This window comes from Schistocerca americana, chromosome 3 (assembly GCF_021461395.2).
Source record: "Schistocerca americana isolate TAMUIC-IGC-003095 chromosome 3, iqSchAmer2.1, whole genome shotgun sequence".
Classification (NCBI taxonomy): Eukaryota; Metazoa; Arthropoda; class Insecta; order Orthoptera; family Acrididae; genus Schistocerca; species Schistocerca americana.
In genome coordinates this window covers 963,971,765-963,991,230 of record NC_060121.1, presented here as the reverse complement: position 1 = coordinate 963,991,230, position 19,466 = coordinate 963,971,765, and the positions used below count along the sequence as shown (strand labels likewise).

Genomic DNA, 19,466 nt, shown 5'->3' with positions numbered 1-19,466 from the left:
AGTAGTTCGCCTTCCGTAATGTTCGCACATGCATTGACAATGCGCTGACGCATGTTGTCAGGCGTTGTCGGTGGATCACGATCGCAAATACCCTTCAACTTTCCCCGCAGAAAGAAACCTGGGGAAGACAGATCCGGTGAACGTGCGGGCCATAATATGGTGCTTCGACGACCAACCCACCTGTCATGAAATATGCTATTCAATGACGCATCAACCGCACGCGAGCTATCCATCATGTTGGAAGTACATCGTCATTCTGCCATGCAGTGAAACATCTTGTAGTAACATCGGTAGATCACTACGTAGGAAATCAGCATACATTGCACCATTTAGATTGCCATCGAGAAAATGGGGGCCAATTATCCTTCCTCCCATAATGCTGCACCATACATTAACCCGCCAAGATCTCTGATGTTCCATTTGTGGCAGCCATCGTGGATTTTCCGTTGCCCAATAGTGCATATTATGCCGGTTTACGTTACTGCTGTTGGTGAATGACGCTTCGTCGCTAAATAGAACGCGTGCAAAAAATCTGTCATCATCCCGTAATTTCTCCTGTTCCCAGTGGCAGAGCTGTACACGACGTTCAAAGTCGTCGCCATGCAATTCCTGGTGCATAGAAATATGGTACGGGTGCAGTCGATGTTGATGTAGCATTCTCAACACCGACGTTTTTGAGATTCTCGATTCTCGCGCAATTTGTCTGCTACTGATGTGCGGATTAGCCGCGACAGCAGCTAAAACACCTACTTGGCCATCATCATTTGTTGCAGGTCGTGGTTGACGTTTCACATTCGGCTGAACAGTTCCTGTTTCCTTAAATAACGTTTTTGAGATTCTCGATTCTCGCGCAATTTGTCTGCTACTGATGTGCGGATTAGCCGCGACAGCAGCTAAAACACCTACTTGGCCATCATCATTTGTTGCAGGTCGTGGTTGACGTTTCACATTCGGCTGAACAGTTCCTGTTTCCTTAAATAACGTAACTATCCGGCGAACGGTCCGGACACTTGGATGATGTCGTCCAGGATACCGAGTAGCATACATAGCACACGCCCGTTGGGTATTTTGATCACAATAGCCGTATATCAACACGATATCGACCTTTTCCGCAATTGATAAACGGTCCATTTTATCACGAAGCAAATACCGTCCGCACTGGCGGAATGTTACGTAATACCACGTTCTTAAACGTTTGCGACTATTACAGCGCCATCTATCACAAAGCGAAAAAAGTGGTCCAACTAAAACATTCATATTTTTTTACGTAGTACACGAATTTGTAATAAAAAATGGGGGTTCCTATTTTAGAAAACGTTGATATCTGGTTGACCAATGGCAGCGCCATCTAGCGGGCCAACCATAGCGCCATCTGGTTTCCCCCGTGATGCTAGACGAGTTTCGTTCTACGTCGTTTTTTCGTTTCATGCTTATTTCGTGAGATATTTGGCCCGGTCACTATCAGTGGACCACCCTGTATAACATATCAAAACGGAACAAATCAGAATGTAAAAGCGGATACGTGAATGAGAGAAATGCTCACGGCAAAGGCGCTTTGACGTCAGAAGTTTTCTGATAAACAGCTCATGAACTATTTCCGTTTAAACTAGAATCAGTTGCATGAAGTTCACCAGCTTGGGCGGAAATTTGTGTATTCTTAAGGGTGTATTGCCCAAAACCCAATTGGAAGCGAAGAAAATCTCGCGGTGTTGACGTAAATTTTACTGAAATTTCTTCCCTAATCAAGACATAAGGAAGAGTTACATACAATACTTTGGAAAATTAATCTGGGAAATTGTTGTTGCTATTCACGATTTTAGCGTAAGATACAGCAGCTATACGTCTACTGAGTTCTGACCAAGTACCAAAGACGTACCGCTGGCTTCCGACTAGTACGATGGCTATGAGACACTTGGTGTATTGTAGTTCTGGGGTGGTTCAAGTTCTTGAGCTGTAGGATTGTGAATTGCTAGGAGCGATGCCTCAGTCTGCGAAATAACTTCAAATATTTTACCACTGATGTTGTAGGTGGTATATTTTTAGTTGCTTGGTACATCGACAAGAAGAAATGGTAGAGTAGGTCAATGGCACATTGAGTGTTCAATCTCTTGACGTTCAAGGGCTCTTTCCTTCGCCTTTTGTTCATGTTATACAATGAAATGTTGGATACTCGTAAGCTTGGGAGCATCAAGTCTCTTTTTTTTTTTGTCGTTCCTTATAACATCGCTACTTGATTAGCGAGGAAATGTCCAATTCTGTAGGACCCCCAGTTTGAGATGTAACTTACTTCCAATAACTTCCAGTTCGTTGTCCTCACTCTGAGACACCACCCCGCAGGAGCACGTATGGTGCTCGCGCAGTAAACTGCATCCCCGACTCCGTGCACTAGCAAGCACTGTGCTGTCCTGCCCTGCACCTCAATTTCCGCTGTTGTATTCACACCCGATCATCATCAACATCTTGGACAGTTTCCAGCCACTGGCTGGGTCTGTCGGGAACACAAGCCTCTCCATCGTGTTCTGTCTTTCCACCATTCCCCCTCTTCCACCTTCGTCCAATTCTCTCCTCTTCTCGCCACACATTCCTTCACTCCCTTCACCCATCTATCTCTTGGTCTTCCCCTGGGCCTCTTCCCCTCCAGTTGCAGATCAAACATCCTCTTTGGAATTCTTCCCTCATCCATTCTCTTCATGTGTCCATACCACTGCAGTCTTGATTTTTCTATCCTGTGCTGTACTCGTTCCTCCTTTAGTCTTTCCCTCACATACACATTTCGCAATCTGTCTCGTCTTGTTACACTCAACCTGCTCCTCTGGAACTTCATTTCACTAGCATGTATTCTACTTTTGTCGCTTTTGTGCATTACCCATGTCTCACTTCCGTATGCCAATATGGGGACAAAGTAGGTTCGGTATATAATTCCCTTGGATTTCTGTGGCACCTCCTTGCTCCAAATAAGCCCCCTAATGCATTTGAAGAACTGCCCTGCTTTTCTGCACCTTTCATTTATTTCCATTGCGTTTCCCCCCTTACTTTCAATTATGCTTCCCAGGTACTTGAAGTTCTCTACCACTTGTAGTTTTTCCCCTCCACAAGTTATATCCACATTTGGCCTATTCTTCTTCCTTGTTGTGACAATTATTTCACTTTTCTTTGCAGAGAAATGCATTTCATATTGTGCTGCCGTTGCCTCCCATACATCCAACTGCTCTTGCACCTCCTTCTCGCAATTTCCCCATAACATCAGGTCATCGGCAAAAAGCACTGCTTTCATTTTATGATCTCCAATTGCATCTGATACTTGCTGTAGGATTTCATCCATAACAATAATAAACAATAAAGGCGAAAGTGCACTTCCCTGTCGCAGCCCATTTTCCAGCTTGAACCATGCAGTACGTTCCCTCCCCACTTTCACACAACTCTCACTTCCCTCATACATTTTTCTGACTTTTCGTGTTATCTCTTCATCTATCCCTTTTGCGTTCAGCACATCCCAGAGCTTGTCCCTAAAGATACTGTCATACGCCTTCTCAATATCTAAAAAGGCCATGATTAAGTCCTTCCGGTACTCATAGTGCCTTTCCTGCAGTTGCCTTACCGCAAATATGAGGTCCGTTGTTGATCTTCCCGGTCTGGAACCATACTGCTCCTCTTGCAGTCTACTTTCAATACTGCTTCTTATTCTCTTCTCCAGGATCTTTTCATAGATTTTTCCACAGTGGCAGTTCACACCCGATGAGTCACAAAAACCTGCGCAGCCCTGCATTGCCCTGTCGTGCGTAGGCTGCATCCCTATGTACACCTTGCAGTTCCTGCCCCAAGTTGCAACGCGCTAGCAGACACAGAACATCTTTGAGGCTGACAAGATACTATCGTAGCGCACACGAACACTTCTGTGACAGGAGTCCGTGCCTAAGCAGACGCGTTTCAGCTCTGGATCGGTGAGTACCTTGTGCGCCCTGTACAGCGGTGTGTGCCCACTGTTTCAGAGAGCCTCCAATGCTGAAGGCTTACAACAACACGGACGTGATCCTGAGGCTGCCCGGGGGCAAGCGGATCCGCGACATCAAGTGGCTGAGCGTCTGGTGCCGGCGGTTCACGGTGAGTACGTCTTTTGCTGCACTCAACACAGCAGCATCACTCATAGCTGTAGCGATTCTGCTCATATTTCGAGCGACTGTCCACACATACTTACAAGTAAACATGCCCAAGGAATACACTTCGATTTCGATCGGCTTTGGGTATGTTGTAGTGTATAGCAAAACGAGAGACCCATACTTCTTTATATGTTCCCATACAGCTGGTTAAAGGGGTGAAACATCCCCTGGAAAAAAAACTGCGTTTAATACCTCTGAATGAATACAGATGAAATGGATATAAAGAAAGTCAAATGAAAGTACGGTGATTTTTAATGTACGATACAAGGGTGCGTCCATATATATCCAGGAAGTCACTTTTTCGAAATATTTCCCTATTCAGCATTTTTTTATTTGCCCGAACAGTTCTACAATTCCTCATTATTGTACAAATTTACAATAATATACAAACAATTTCAAATATAACATAATTAAATAAAGGCTGAAAATTGTTTCACACAATCAAAAGAATACATAGTTCCAGAATGAGATTTTCACTCTGCAGCGGAGTGTGCGCTGATATGAAACTTCCTGGCAGATTAAAAGTGTATGCGGGACCGAGACTCGAACTCGGGACCTTTGCCTTTAGCGGGCAAGTGCTCTACCAACTGAGCTACCCAAGCACGACTCACGCCCCCTCCCCACAGCTTTACTTCTGCCAGTACCTCGTCTCCTACTTTCCATACTTCACAGAAGCTCTCCTGCTGTAGGAAACGAGGTACTAGCGGAAGTAAAGCTGTGGGGAGGGGGCGTGAATTGTGCTTGGGTAGCTCAGCTGGTAGAGCACTTGCCCGCGAAAGGCAAAGGTCCCGAGTTCGAGTCTCGGTCCGGCATACAGTTTTAATCTGCCAGAAGTTTCATATCAGCGCACACTCCGCTGCAGAGTAAAAATTTCATTCTGGAAACATCCCCCAGGCTGTGGCTAGGCCATGTCTCCGCAATATCCTTTCTTCCAGGAGTGCTAGCTAGTTCTGCAAGGTTCGCAGGAGAGCTTCTGTGAAGTTTGGAAAGTAGGAGAGGAGGTACTGGCGGAAGTAAAGCTGTGGGGACGGGGCGTGAGTCGTACTTGGGTAGCTCAGATGGTGGAGCACTTGTCCGCGAAAGGCAGAGGTCCCGAGTTCGAATCTCGGTCCGGCACACAGTTTTAACTGCCAGGAAGTTTCAATATATAGCTGCTACTCACCATACAGCAGAGGTGCTGAGTCGCAGATAGGCTCAACAAAACGACTATCGATTAAGTGAGCTTTCGGCCAACATGGCCTTTGACGAAAATAGACAACACACACACACACATTCACGCAAACGCAACTCACAAATACTACCGCATTTCTGGCAGCTATTTTCGACAAAGACCTTGTTGGCTGAAAGCTCACTTTCCGACAAGTTTGTGTGGTGCCTATATGCGACTTATCACCTCTGCTATATGGTGAGTAGCAACCATCCTTTTCATAATTCTGTTACATTCCATCCTGGATTTTCCATTGTTATATATGTAACGACAGATGTAGAATATACATAAAAAACGCAACGTGTGGGATTACGTACCGCAATACAGAGATATTTCTAGCTTATTTTTTACAAACACGTCTTTGAAATAGCACTTCATCGTACATTATTGAGTTTGGTAGTAACGATGCTATACGTTACATGTTGCTGTTAGTCAAATATCGAAATAAAAAAAAATAGTGTGGGGTAGGGGTTTTCTAAAAAATGACATTTTCGACAAATGTGAGTGTACCGTTGTAACGCACTTTAAAAACCATAGCGACTTTATGCGAAGTTTTCTTTTTTTTCGCATGTGTAACAATTGCAACGGTACTGATTCAAATACATTAAACTCATTTCTTTTTAAGGGGGTGTTTCACCCGCTTCACGGCCGTATGGGCGCGTGTAAAAAATGTGTGTCTCTTATTGTGCTCTACACTACAAAATGTTCAAAGCCGATCAAAATCGTAAATGTATCCCTTGGGTAGGTTTACTTCTTATATGTAAAAAATGCTACTCTAGTACGACGAACTTTTCAGTGTATCTAGTGGATTGTCAACTGTGTTTTTATGTTTGTTCATGAGTTGTTGGCTTCATGTACGCCACCTCACATTGTACAACTACAATTGCCTGGGTCTCTCTTTTTGGCCTTTGATTTACGCATTGGTCCAACACTAACAAGGTCGCTGGTCGCTCTCCGATGCAGTCGAAACTTCGCAGGATGGTAGAAGGATGGAAATAAAGGGACACCTGTTTTGGCTTAATTGTCAACACGCAATGGCTTCCGACAAAATGACGGTCAAAGTTTCTTTAGGTAGCTGGTATACAGAGCTTTTGTTGATGTTGGACACTGTCCATTCCATTCAACTGCTCTTCCAAGTCCTTTGCTGTCTCTGACAGAATTACAATGTCATCGGCGAACCTCAAAGTTTTTTATTTCTTCTCCATAGATTTTAATGCCTATTCCGACTTTTTCTTTTGTTTCCTTTACTGCTTGCTCGATATACAGATTGAATAACATCAGGGAGAGGCTACAACCCTGTCTCACTCCCTTCCTAACCACTGCTTCCCTCTCATGTCCCTCGACTCCTATAACTGCCATCTGGTTTGTGTACAATTTGTAAACAGCCTTTCGCTTACTGTATTTCACCCCTGCACCTTCAGAATTTGAAAGAGAGTATTCCAGTTAACGTTGTCAAAAGCTTTCTCTAAGTCTACAAATGCTAGAAACGTAGGTTTGCCTTTCCTTAATCTTTCTTCTAAGATAAGTCGTAAGGTCAGTATTGCCTCACGTGTTCCAGTATTTCTACGGAATCCAAACTGATCTTCCCCGAGGTCGGCTTCTACCAGTTTTTCCATTCGTCTATAAAGAACTCGTGTTAGTCTTTTGCAGCCGTGACTTATTAAACTGATAGTTCGGTAATTTTCACATCTGTCAACACCTGCTTTGTTTGGGATATCCCCCACGATACCATTTATCCAGTCGTGATCTTTACTTGTAATAGATCCTGCGTTCATGGCAGCGAAGAGGGTGTAATGAATATATCTGGTTCCAAGATTCGAAATGTGGATTTCTTATAGAGATCAGCAAATACGATTTCAGAAGGATTACGTAGCAGATACGAAATCAGCAAGAAATCAGCAACGTCGCGCTGTTGGTAAAAACATGGCTTAAGTACAGCAAAAACCGAATTTATAAAATATCTGTTTTCGTTTGGGTCAAAGAGTCTGTTGCAACGTGTCGCAATCTACTTTGCTTCGGTATTCGATAAGCCACTACTTAAATTGTATCTCACAACGAAGTGTGGACTGATTTGAAACTTCCTCGCGGGTTAAAACTGGGTGTTGGAATAGGATCCGCATGGGGACCTTTACCTTTCACCAGGAATTCCTCTACCGACTCATCTATTCAAACATGAACCATGCATGACAGATGTGCTTAAACAGCTCATTAATTCGAGAACTTTTTGAAAGTATCTAACCAAAATTCCTTTTTTATTTTTGAAAGTATCAATGGTAAAATTGTTTCAAATTAATTATTCAACAAACCTACATCTGACTGTGTCTGCGAACTTGTTTCTTGCACTCCTCCATTTTGCCAGTAATGAAACATGTATTTGACTCAGCAATCAAGTTTAAGAGAATAATGCTGTTTGTGCAATGGCATTAAGATGGTACTGAAAAATTCACTCTTGGCCCTGATGTTTACTTAACGAAATTATATCTTGACTTGAATAATGCCAGTTGTGCAATGGCATAAAATTTGTTACTTGAGACAACTTCGCTCTGATAACTTTAGTTATACCAAAATTGATTTCGAACCATGAACTGCACATATACGAGGGCTATCCACAAAGTACATTACGTTTTGGAATTAAAAATAAATAAAGTATTGGAAATTTTTTTTATTATATACAGATGAAAGCCACACTTAAATACTACTTTTCTACATAGTTGCCATTTAAATTAAGGCACTTATCGTAGCGATGGACGAGCTTGGAAATTCCTTCGTCGTAAAATTCAGCCGCCTGCGCGTTCAACCACGTGGTTACCTCTTTTGGGACAGAAAAGGTGTGATTTTTGTGGATTTCCTGGAAAGAGGCACTACAATAAACTCTCAAAGGTATTGCCAAACTCTGCACAACGTCAGAAGAGCAATACAAAACAAGCGCAGGAGAAAGTTGGGCTCAAAGATCTTGCTGATTCACGAAAACGCCCGGGCCCACACGGCAAATGCCACTCGTGAAGTTCTCGAATCTTTTAAGTGGGAGTTGTTTCCTCATCCGCCGTACAGTCCCGACCTGGCACCGAGCGACTTCCACTTATTCCCAGCAATGAAGAAGTGGTTGGCTATGCAGCGTTTCGATGGCGACGCACAGCTTCAAGTAGAGGTAACCACGTGGTTGAAGGCGCAGGCGGCCGAATTTTACGACGAAAGAATTTCCAAGCTCGTCCATCGCTACGATAAGTGCCTTAATTTAAATGGCAACTATGTAGAAAAGTAGTATTTAAGTGTGGCTTTCATCTGTATATAATAAAAAAATTTCCAATACTTTATTTATTTTTAATTCCAAAACGTAATGTACTTTGTGGATAGCCCTCGTTTATTGCATAGAGTCCTCACTTTTTTACGTTCTTTCATTGGTGGGTAAAATTTTAAGTCATACACAAAAATCACGATTTCCAACATCTTTTTAGCACGAATCACTCTTACAAAATAATTTACAAAATGCTTACTGCGTCAAACCTTGGACATGCAAATCATAACTCTGAACATTATGTAACAAAAACCATATTGAAATTATTATATATCTTCTCTCACTTACATGCTAAAGATTGCTTAGGGTAACTGCGCAGCGAGCGTGACTCCTACCTTAAAGCTGCCTGCACGCGTCTGCTTCCTCCGGGCACCTACCTGCGACTCCCGAGTTTTATTCTGCGCACGACCGGCTCTCTTAACCGCCAAACATCCTCCTACTCAAAGATATTATACTCATTCCACCTTGCGGTTGGCAACTACCGACTTTATCTTCTGGATCTACCCTGATCAGGTAAAATTCAACAAAAGCAAAACGAAGATAATGGAATGTAGTCGAATTAAGTCGGGTGATGTTGAGGGTATTAAATTAGGAAATGAGACACTTAAATTAGTAAAGGAGTTTTCTTATTTGGGAAGCAAAATAACTGATGATGGTCGAAGTAGAGAGGATATAAAATGTAGACTGGCAATGCCAAGGAAAGCGTTTCTGAAGAAGAGAAATTTATTAACATCGAGAATAGATTTAAGTGTCAGGAAGTCGTTTCCGAAAGTATTTGTATGGAGTGTAGCCATGTATGGAAGTGAAAAGTAGACGATAAATAGTTTAGACAAGAAGAGGATAGAAGCTTTCGAAATGTGGTGCTACAGAAGAATGCTGAAGATTAGATGGGTAGATCACATAACTAATGAGGAGGTGTTGAATAGGATTGGGGAGAAGAGAAGTTTGTGGCACAACTTGACTAGAAGAAGGGACCGGTTGGTAGGACATGTTCTGAGGCGTCAAGGGATCACCAATTTAGTATTGGAGAGCAGCGTGGAGGGTAATAATCGTAGAGGGAGACCAAGAGATGAATACACTAAACAGATTCAGAAGGATGTAGGTTGTAGTAGGTACTGGGAGATGAAGCAGCTTGCACAGGATAGAGTAGCATGGAGAGCTGCATCAAACCAGTCTCAGGACTGAAGACCACAACAACAACAACCCTGATCAGACCCTAGCACATACCTTTCAATGCCTGGGAAAGGCAAACGTCCCAGGTACGAGTTCCTGTGCGGCGTACAGTTTTAATACGCCACGGTACTTATCCTTGGAGGAGTGCCTTTAGTCTGATGTTGACGAGTGGGTGGTCGGAGCCGGTTGTTGCATATGAAAGCTTTCGTGATTGTTGTCAAGGAAGGTAAAAGAAGACAGCAAGATGGGTGGATGCCTAAAAGTAATAGAAGGGCCGCGACAGACGTTTTACTAAAAGCCCCACCAGCCCGTGCGATACGGCAGAGTAGAGCGGGCGTGGACAACGTCCTCCCGTGGCAGGGCAGCACCGCCGTTCAGATTCAGCGACGTCACAAAAAACGGGCGCCGGGCGCGGATGACCGCTTCCCAGCGCTCCCTCCCGGTCAGCAAAAACCGTGCGGACGTAGACGGCGGGTCGGATGCTGGTGGTAGCAAGACAGAGCCGCCAAATGCGATTACCTCGCCCCACTTGCCGCGGCCTTTACGTTCCGCAAGCGTACCCCGAGAAGACAGTGCTGTCTGCCCTTCACTCACGACGCGATTCTGGTCGCCACCATAACCGCGCTGAAGGGAAAAAAGAATCGCAACATCAAGTAAGAGTTGTGCTACATAAACGAAAGTTGGCAGGCGTGTTTCTACTTCTGAAAGATGCTGTCTATTCAAATTTCGTTCCAGTCGAATAAGACTTCGACTAGCAGCACAGCATTTGGGATCAAAATCAGGTCTGCTTTAAATGCACACTGTAATGGCCGTGAGCGTCAGTTACCTTCCAAATTGGACGTGTCGAGTTGATGTTAGGCAAGAATAACATCGGAAGTTCACTGAGGCTTTCTGCGGATGATGCTGTAGTACAGTGAAAGGTTATAACAATGGAAAATTGTACTGAAATGCAGGAGGATCTGCAGCGAATTGACGCACGGCGCAGGGAATGCAATTGAATCTCAATGTAGACAAGTGTAATGTGCAGCGAATACATAGAAAGAAAGACCTTTATCATTCAGATGCAATACAGCAGGTCAGCAACTGGAAGCAGTTAATTGCATAAATTATCTGGCAGTAGGCATTAGGAGTGATTTAAAATGGAGTGATCATATAAAGTTGATCGTCCGTAAGGCAGATGCCAGACTGAGATTCATTGGAAGAATCCTAAGGAAAAATCCGAAAACAAAGGAAGTAGATTCAAATGGTTCAAATGGCTCTGAGCACTATGGGACTTAACATCTGTGGTCATCAGTCCCCTAGAACTTAGAACTACTTAAACCTAACTAACATAAGGACACCAGACACATCCATGCCCGAGGCAGGATTCGAACCTGCGACCGTAGCGGTCACGCGGTTCCAGACTGAAGCACCTAGAACCGCACGGCCACACCGGCCGGCAAGGAAGTAGGTTACAGTACATTTGTTCGCTCACTGCTTGAATATTGCCCACCAGTGTGGGATCCGTACCAGTTAGGGTTTATAGAAGAGATAGAGAAGATACAACGCAGAGCAGCGCGCTTCGTTACAGGATCGTTTAGTAATCGCGTAAGCGTTACGGAGGCAATGGATTAACTCCAGTGGAAGACTCTGCAGGAGAGACGCTCAGTAGCTCGGTACTGGCTTTTGTTGAAGTTTCGTCAACATACCTTCATCGAGGAGTCAAGCAGTATATTGCTTCCTCCCTCTCGCGAAGAGATCTTGAGGATAAAGCCAGAGAGATTAGAGCCCCCACACAGGTATACCGACAATCTTTCTTTCCACGAACAATACGAGACTGGAATAGAAGGGAGAACCGATAGAGGTACTCAAAGTACCCTCCGCCACACACAGTCAGGTGACTTGCGGAGTATGGATGTATATGTAGATGTAGATGACTGCCATTAAAGCGACAAAGATGTCATTATCAACAGCTCACTGAGTTTTAACGACGTCGTGCAATAGGGCTACGAGAAGGTGGGTGTTCCTCTTATGATATTGTAGAAAGACTGGACTGGAATGTATGCACCGCTGGCAGCATTGGTCACGAGAAAGTACGGTCGCACGGAAGCCAATCTCCGGACGATCACGTGGCACTACCGAGAGAGAAGACCATTGTGTTCGGAGTATGTTCCTGGGCGCATCGTACTGCGTGTGCAGCAGCAATCTGGGCAGCAGTTGGTTAGTTGAAGGACAACACCAAGCCAGGCGCCCTGTGGGGTGCATTCCACTTGACGTGTCGACAGAAGTGCCGACACAGTATGATTTGAGGGGACCGCAATGCACGCTATAAACACACGAAGAATGGCGTGAGGTCTGAAACAGGATACGTAATGAACGCTATAAAGAAAAGTACGTAGCTGCTGGAATACTTAACTTTAATCCATCCTTGTTGTATACATCGTTCTTGATGAGACATGCTCTATACGGTAAGTATCAATTGCTATGTAAGGCTAATGGCGCCTTGCTAGGTCGTAGCTCCATGGACTTAGCTGAAGGCTATTCTAACTATCTGCTCGGCAAATGAGCGAGGCTTCGTCAGTGCAGTCGCTAGCAAAGTCGTCCGTACAACTGGGGCGAGTGCTAGTCCGTCTCTCGAGATCTGCCGTGTGGTGGCGCACGGTCTGCGATCACACAGTGGCGACACGCGGGTCCGACATGTACTAATGGACCGCGGCCGATTTAAAACTACCACCTGGCAAGTGTGGTGTCTGGCGGTGACACCACACCACTGACCCCAAACCACCGCCCATTTTCGACTTCGGTGGTGTCAAGCGACACCTCATTGGAGGGCAGAGTGGCGATCTGTTGTCTGATGAAAGATGGTTCTGCCTCGCTGCCAGTGACGGCCATGTGCTGGCCAGGAGAGAGATACGAGCTACACCCGAAGTTATGGACTGGGGTGCGATTTCGGATGACAACAGGAACACTCTCCTGGTTATCCTAGGCACCCTGACTGCAAATTTGTTCGTCAGTCTCGTGATTCGACCTGCTGTGCTGCTATTCATGAACAGCACTCGAAGGGGTGTTTTTCAAGAGGAGAGCACTCGCCCGCATAGCGCTGATCCCACCCAATGTGCCCTGCAGAGTATCAACATGTTGCCTTGGCCTGCTCCATCACCGCACCTGTCTCCAGTCGAGCACATACGGGGCATCATCGGACGGCAGCTCCAGTTTCGTCCGCAGTCAGCATTACCCCCCCCTCCCCCCCCCCCCCCCCCTGTACTGACCGACTAAGTGCAACAGGCACGGAAGTCTATGCCTGTTGCAGAAACTGACATCCGGCACCAGTGCAACACAGCGCATGCACGTCTGCTTCAACATTCTGGCGGTTACACCGATTATCACTGTAGAGTAATGAAATGCCAAAATATATAAAATGTAGACTGGCAATGGCAAGGAAAGTGTTTCTGAAGAAGAGAAATTTGTTAACATCGAGTATAGATTTAAGTGTCAGGAAGTCGTTTCTTAAGTATCTGTATGGTGTGTAGCCATGTATGGAAGAGAAACGTGAATGATAAATAGTTTGGACAAGAAGAGAATAGAAGCTTTCGAAATGTGGTGCTACAGAAGAATGCTGAAGATGAGGTGGGTAGATCACATAACTAATGAGGAGGTATTAAATAAAATTGGGAAGAAGAGAAATTTGTGGTACAACTTGACTAGAAGAAGGGATCGGCTGGTAGGACATGTTCTGAGGCATCAGGGGATCACCAATTTAGTATTGGACGGGCAGCGTGGAGGGTAAAAATCGTAGAGGAACCAAGAGATGAATACACTAATCAGATTCAGAGGGATGTGGGTTGCAGTAGGTACTGGGAGATGAAGAAGCTTGCACAGGATAGAGCAACATGGAGAGCTCCATCAAACCAGTCCCAGGACTGAAGTCCACAACAACAACATCACTGCCTTTTAATAATAACTCAAAAAAAGTAAATAGAAGATCACTAACAACAGAAATTGTCGAAGAAGTGGTTTTAATTTTTTCATCTATAAAATGTTATTATCTGACGAACAGTTTGAATTTGACAGAAAAGGTGTCAGACATACCCACCACGAGAATCCAAGAAATTAATTGTCTTTGAAGTGCACCTGATGTAATAGAGTAAAGTTAATACTACAAATACGGGAAGATTCGGATGCTCTTAACAAGAAACGTTGGGCCTAAAGAAGTGCCCGGTGACGACGCACAATGCCTCCCGTAAGTAGCCGGGGAGGAGTTTTCACAGGCCGGGCCAGTGGGGGAATCCCCCGGCGCGCAGGCAGAGCCAGGTGGCGCTGGCGGCGGTAACCGGATCGCCGCGGCGCGCTCTATTTTATTGCCCCCTAACGCCCTCAATTCCCCAAATCTGTTTACCGCTTCCCGTGGCGGGGCACGGGGCCACCAGACGAGCTGGAGACGCGCTTCTTCTTTCGCTCCTTCAGCCTGTGCCACTTCCCCAGAGGCTCCTTCTTAAGGACTTCCCCACTCCCCGGGAGACACGGGCAATAGCCGTCACCTTGGCGCGTGTGGAGACGGCTCGGGTAACCAGTGCTGTTCTTTACAGGACTTTGTCTTCAAGCAACAAGTGCTACTAATCACAGTAGAAAAACACTTTTTGTTTTGCAACGTTGTCAAAAAATATGGGCTACAATATCCTTAACTTGAGTCTCGAATATCTTTAATGGAGGTAGGACGTCAAAAATTCCAAAAAGAATCCATTTTTCAAAAATATGCCTATTTTGTATCTTCCTGAATAGTTTGATGTACAAAACGTATGTAGTTGGGTGACCATAAGGCACATTACTTGGTCTTAAATGCGCCAAGATGCAGCGCCACATCAATTTGCACAGCATTCTTCTTTCATACGTAAGTGTATTTGCACCAAAAATTGTCATACATGAAAGAAAGGAAGCCATCAAACCTATATTCAGGGACTTTGCAAATGGAAACGTATTGAAGAAATGTCTTCATGACGGTACGCAAACCCCAAATGAAAGTTTTAACCACTGTGTATGGGAAAGATTGACAAAACCCATTATTGTAGGAAGAAATGTACTTGTTAGTGGTGTTTATGATGCAGTTTCATGTTTAAATGGTGGTGTGCAAAGCAGGAAATACGTTTTAGTGGAAATGGGAATTAAGCCCGGAGTGAACTGCGTCAAAGCTTTGTATGCGTGTAGTGAAAGCAGATAAGTCAGTTTTGTAGGTGATAAAATCAAGAAGAGTGCTACTTAGGAATGTGAAAAGAAAGAAAAGTGATTTAGAAAATGAAAAAGAACCTGCTTATGGCGCTGGACAGTTCTAAAAGAAAGGAATTTGGGAATACAAGCAGAAACTTTAACGGCAATTTTCCGCAAAACACAAATTTCTGTAACGTTCAAAATAAATATCCTATTACTTTCGAACTTGATATGCTTATTAAACACAGACTCCTTAAAGCCAACTCTAGAATTTTCCAAGTATATTAAAAACTCTGGTAAGAATTCAGATAATTAACTAAAAAATTTGAGTTGCAACCCTTGTTCACTCAAGTACGAGCAGCCCTTAGCGGCTCGCCATCTTATTTACAACTATTCATGACGTCGCCTTTCCGGCTTAGATTTTTTTTAAATGTGACTTGTAAGTACTGCATCTCTTTTCCAGTAAGTACAAACTTTAATTTTATTAATGTATTATATACTTAATATGTTTTAGAACAGTTAATTTAATTCTGAAGACGACGCTCATAGTAGCGTCGAAACCTGGTCAATTTTGACTTAATATTTGTGACCGACAGCTTATTTGTTCTAATATACTTCTGATAAGTATTTCTTGAAGTTGCTCCACAAAGAAACCGATGTGACACTTGACGAAGCGTCAAAATAATTGTACAAAGGTCTTGCCTCTTAGGCGACCATTAACACGGCCCGTCACCTTCGTCTGATGCAAGCCATTCTTGATCATCTTCAAAACGCTTTAATAAAGAGTTGTATGTATACGGGACAGTTCGATGACCGACACCATTAACTGTTCTTAATCTCTTAATTCTGCAAATGACCTGGGATCCGGAATTTATAGAGAAGCGTATGCATTACAGTAACACTTTGTGTCATATGTGTACACCGCGTACATTGTGGCTGAAGTTTGTTCGTCAGTGAAACGTGGCAACGCATCGACATCCACTCCTATTTTCGAAAAGGCTGCTTCGAAGTCACTTTACAAGTATGTCAGTGTCGCATCTGAATCCTCGTGGATATTGGACGTCAAACAGAAACAAGGAAATGGCACTGCTTCCTACTACAAGAAAAAATTCTTACCTTTGTGTGGGATTTGTGTCTTTACTTTCCTAACAACGGCCGTCGATTAAACGAGAAACCGGAAAGTTAAGATGGCTATTGCTAGATGGGAACCGAAACTAGGAGAGAGAGAGAGAGAGTGAGAGAGAGAGAGAGAGAGAGAGAGAGAGAGAGAGCGCACGCGAGAGAGAGAGAGACAGATGGATATTACGTTCTGTAATTGGAGCAGAGCAAGGCGAAGTTGAAGCTAAGCCTTACCTACGGCGCTCCTGCAAAATTACTGACGTACAAACGGTAGCCTAATCCGGGAAATATGTACTAAGCTGGTGAATCAAGATACGAGCAGGAACTAACTTATAAGGGTGGTTCCGTTCCATATAGTTGTGGTTGAAATTACGACGTAGTAGAACGGAATGGGATAACCCTCCCTCATTTCGGTTGTACACGAGAGTAACTGCTTCGCACTCGGAGCTGCAGAACAGATCAGCGCATTTCTAGGAAGTAACTGCTGACGATTTTGTGAGATTCTTTTCTGAGACTCATGCTCTTCGTATAGATTTTTCGATAAATCTAACAAGGGAAGCTCCCCATCGCACCCCCGTCAGATTTAGTTATAAGTTGGCACAGTGGATAAGCCTTGAAAAACTGAACACAGGCCGGCCGGTGTGGCCGTGCGGTTAAAGGCGCTTCAGTCTGGAACCGCGTGACCGCTACGGTCGCAGGTTCGAATCCTGCCTCGGGCATGGATGTGTGTGATGTCCTTAGGTTAGTTAGGTTTAATTAGTTCTAAGTTCTAGGCGACTGATGACCTCCGAAGTTAAGTCGCATAGTGCTCAGAGCCATTTGAACCATTTGAACTGAACACAAATCAATCGAGAAAACAGGAAGAAGTTATGTGGAAGTATGAAAAAAAATAAGCAAAATATACAAACTGAGTAGTCTATGCATAAGATATGCAACATCAAAGAAAATATCAGCTTATGGGTGCCGTAGTCCCTTGGTTAGCGTGAGCAGCTGCAGTATGAGAGGTCCGTGGTTCAAATCTTCCCTCGAGTGAAAATTTTAATTTTTTATTTTCAGACAATTATTATCTGTCCGTCCGTCCGTCCGATGCGATCACTTTTTTGGCAGTGATTATCACATCCACAAGAAAACCTAAATCGGGCAAGGTAGAAGAATCTTTTTACCCATTCGCCAAGTGTACAAGATAGGCGGGTCGACAACATATGCCGTCACCAGTGTCGTATAGAATATATCAGACATGTTTTCCTGTGGAGGAATCGGTTGACCTACGACCTTGCGATCAAACTTTTTCGGTTCCCATTGGATAGGCACGTCCTTTCGTCTACTAATCGCACGGTTTAGCGGTGCGGTCGCAAAACACAGACACTAAACTTATTACAGTGAACAAATACGTCAATGAACGAACGGACAGATAATTATTGTCTGAAAATAAAAAATTAAACTTTTCACTCGAGGGAAGACTTGACCCAAGGACCTTCCGTTCTGCAGCTGCTCACGCTAACCACGGGACCACGGCGCTCCTGAACACCTACTATCCTTGACGTTGCTTATCTTGCCCATGGACTACTCAGTTTGTATATTTTGCTTATTTTTTCATAGTTCCACACAACTTCTTCCTCTTTTCTCGATTGATCTGTGTTCAGTTTTTCAAGGCCTATCCACTGTGCCAACTTATAACTAAATCTGAGGGAGGTGCGATGGGGAGGTTCCCTTGTAAGCTGATGTTAGAAAGTGTTAATAAAACACTGAAACGAGTCAGTTACGAACATTAATTTCTCCTATTTCAGTTATCTTTGGTATATTTCTTGCATAAGTCCATCCAAAAACCAAGGCGGTGTCGACGTATCTTGATGACTATCGTTGTACTCGCACTTAACCTGCTGTCTACTACATTTTTAGATGTACCACGAACTCCGAAATTAGCATCAGGGCATACGAATACAACCATGTACATCAATTTCTACGTCTACATCTATACTCGGCAAACCACCGTGAGGTGCATGGCAGAGGTTACGTCTCAATGTACCTGTTATTAGGGTTTCTACCCGTTCAATCACGTATGGAGCGCGGGAAGAATGATTCTTTAAATGCCCCTGTGTGTGCCGCAATTATTCTTATCTTATCCTCACAATCATTATGTGAGATCATTTAAAGTCTGCACTTGTAACTTTTTAAGTAAGCTTTCTCAGGATACTATTCCAGTTCAGTTTCTTCACGAACTCTGTGACATTCTCCAACAGGCCAGAAAATCTCTGACCACTCGTGCTTCCCTTCTCTGTATTACGTTCAGTATCCCCTGTTAGTCCTATTCGGTACGGGCCCCACTCATTTGAGCAATATTCTAGCGTGGGTCGGATGGATGATTTGCAAGCAACCTCCTTTGTAGACTGATTGCACTTCAGCAGTTTTCTATCAATAAACCGAAATCTACCACCTGTTTTACCCACGACTCACCCTATGTGATCATTCCATTTCATATCACTCTAAACTGTTACACCCAGGTAGTTGTATTAGTTGTCAATTGCCTCTGTGACTCAAAGATATTACAATCATCGCATGCGCCTTAATGAGACGTCTCATCATAGTAAATATATTATTTCAAGACAAGGTTGCAGATTACGTTTTACATCGTTTGGCAATTAGAGTGAAACAACTCAAAGATGTACCTTAGTACGTATGCACACCACTGGTGGGTACGTAAATGATTACAGTTGCATTTCTCTGCGTTTTTCGTGTTTATGTCATCGTCAGGAATGGTAGATTATGTAAGGAGCCCCGAACAGCAGCTCTACGCAGTTTTTAAAATGTGACCTTTCTTCAGATAGAGAAGAAGTTAGAAAATGACTCCGTTTAATAGATGGGGATATCAGGGGTGTTGGATGAATGAGATCTGGTGTTAGAATGATCTTGACATTACAGTCATAATGTGTAATGGCAGGAACTGACGTTGCGCGCGTACTGAGAAACTCGTCACGTGACACGTAGGCGGCCCAAGATCAATCGAGTTTGGACAACGATACAACTAAGGCCCGTATTACACTATGATATATCTTTGTCAAAGTTTGTGCGTCAAATATTTAAGTCAAAGAAATTTGATGGTATAATGGGGAGCTTAGCCAAATCTCGCCTGTCGTCAAATAAATATGATCAAATCTATAGTCCGTGAGACGAGTGATTGGTAGTGACAGTTCCGGCGGGCAGACGGCGCTGTTGCCGAACGTGGCTCACAGCACGCGGCGCCCTGTCTGCTACACGCATTCTCTAGCAGCAGAAATAAAAGCGAGACAAAATACGAGTCGTATTGGTACGCGTGAATTTATTTAAAGTTGATGCT

General features: G+C 44.0%; 1 protein-coding gene across 1 annotated transcript in view; it reads left to right on the top strand.

Moving 5' to 3' along the window:
- LOC124605793 (protein Skeletor, isoforms B/C) overlaps positions 1 to 19,466 on the top strand; it is a 686,779-nt gene that overhangs the window by 471,926 nt on the left and 195,387 nt on the right. Inside the window, exon 4 of the mRNA XM_047137685.1 lies at positions 3,990 to 4,101. Within this exon, the coding sequence (XP_046993641.1) occupies positions 3,990 to 4,101 (112 nt within the window). The remainder of the gene's footprint in view (positions 1 to 3,989; positions 4,102 to 19,466) is intronic.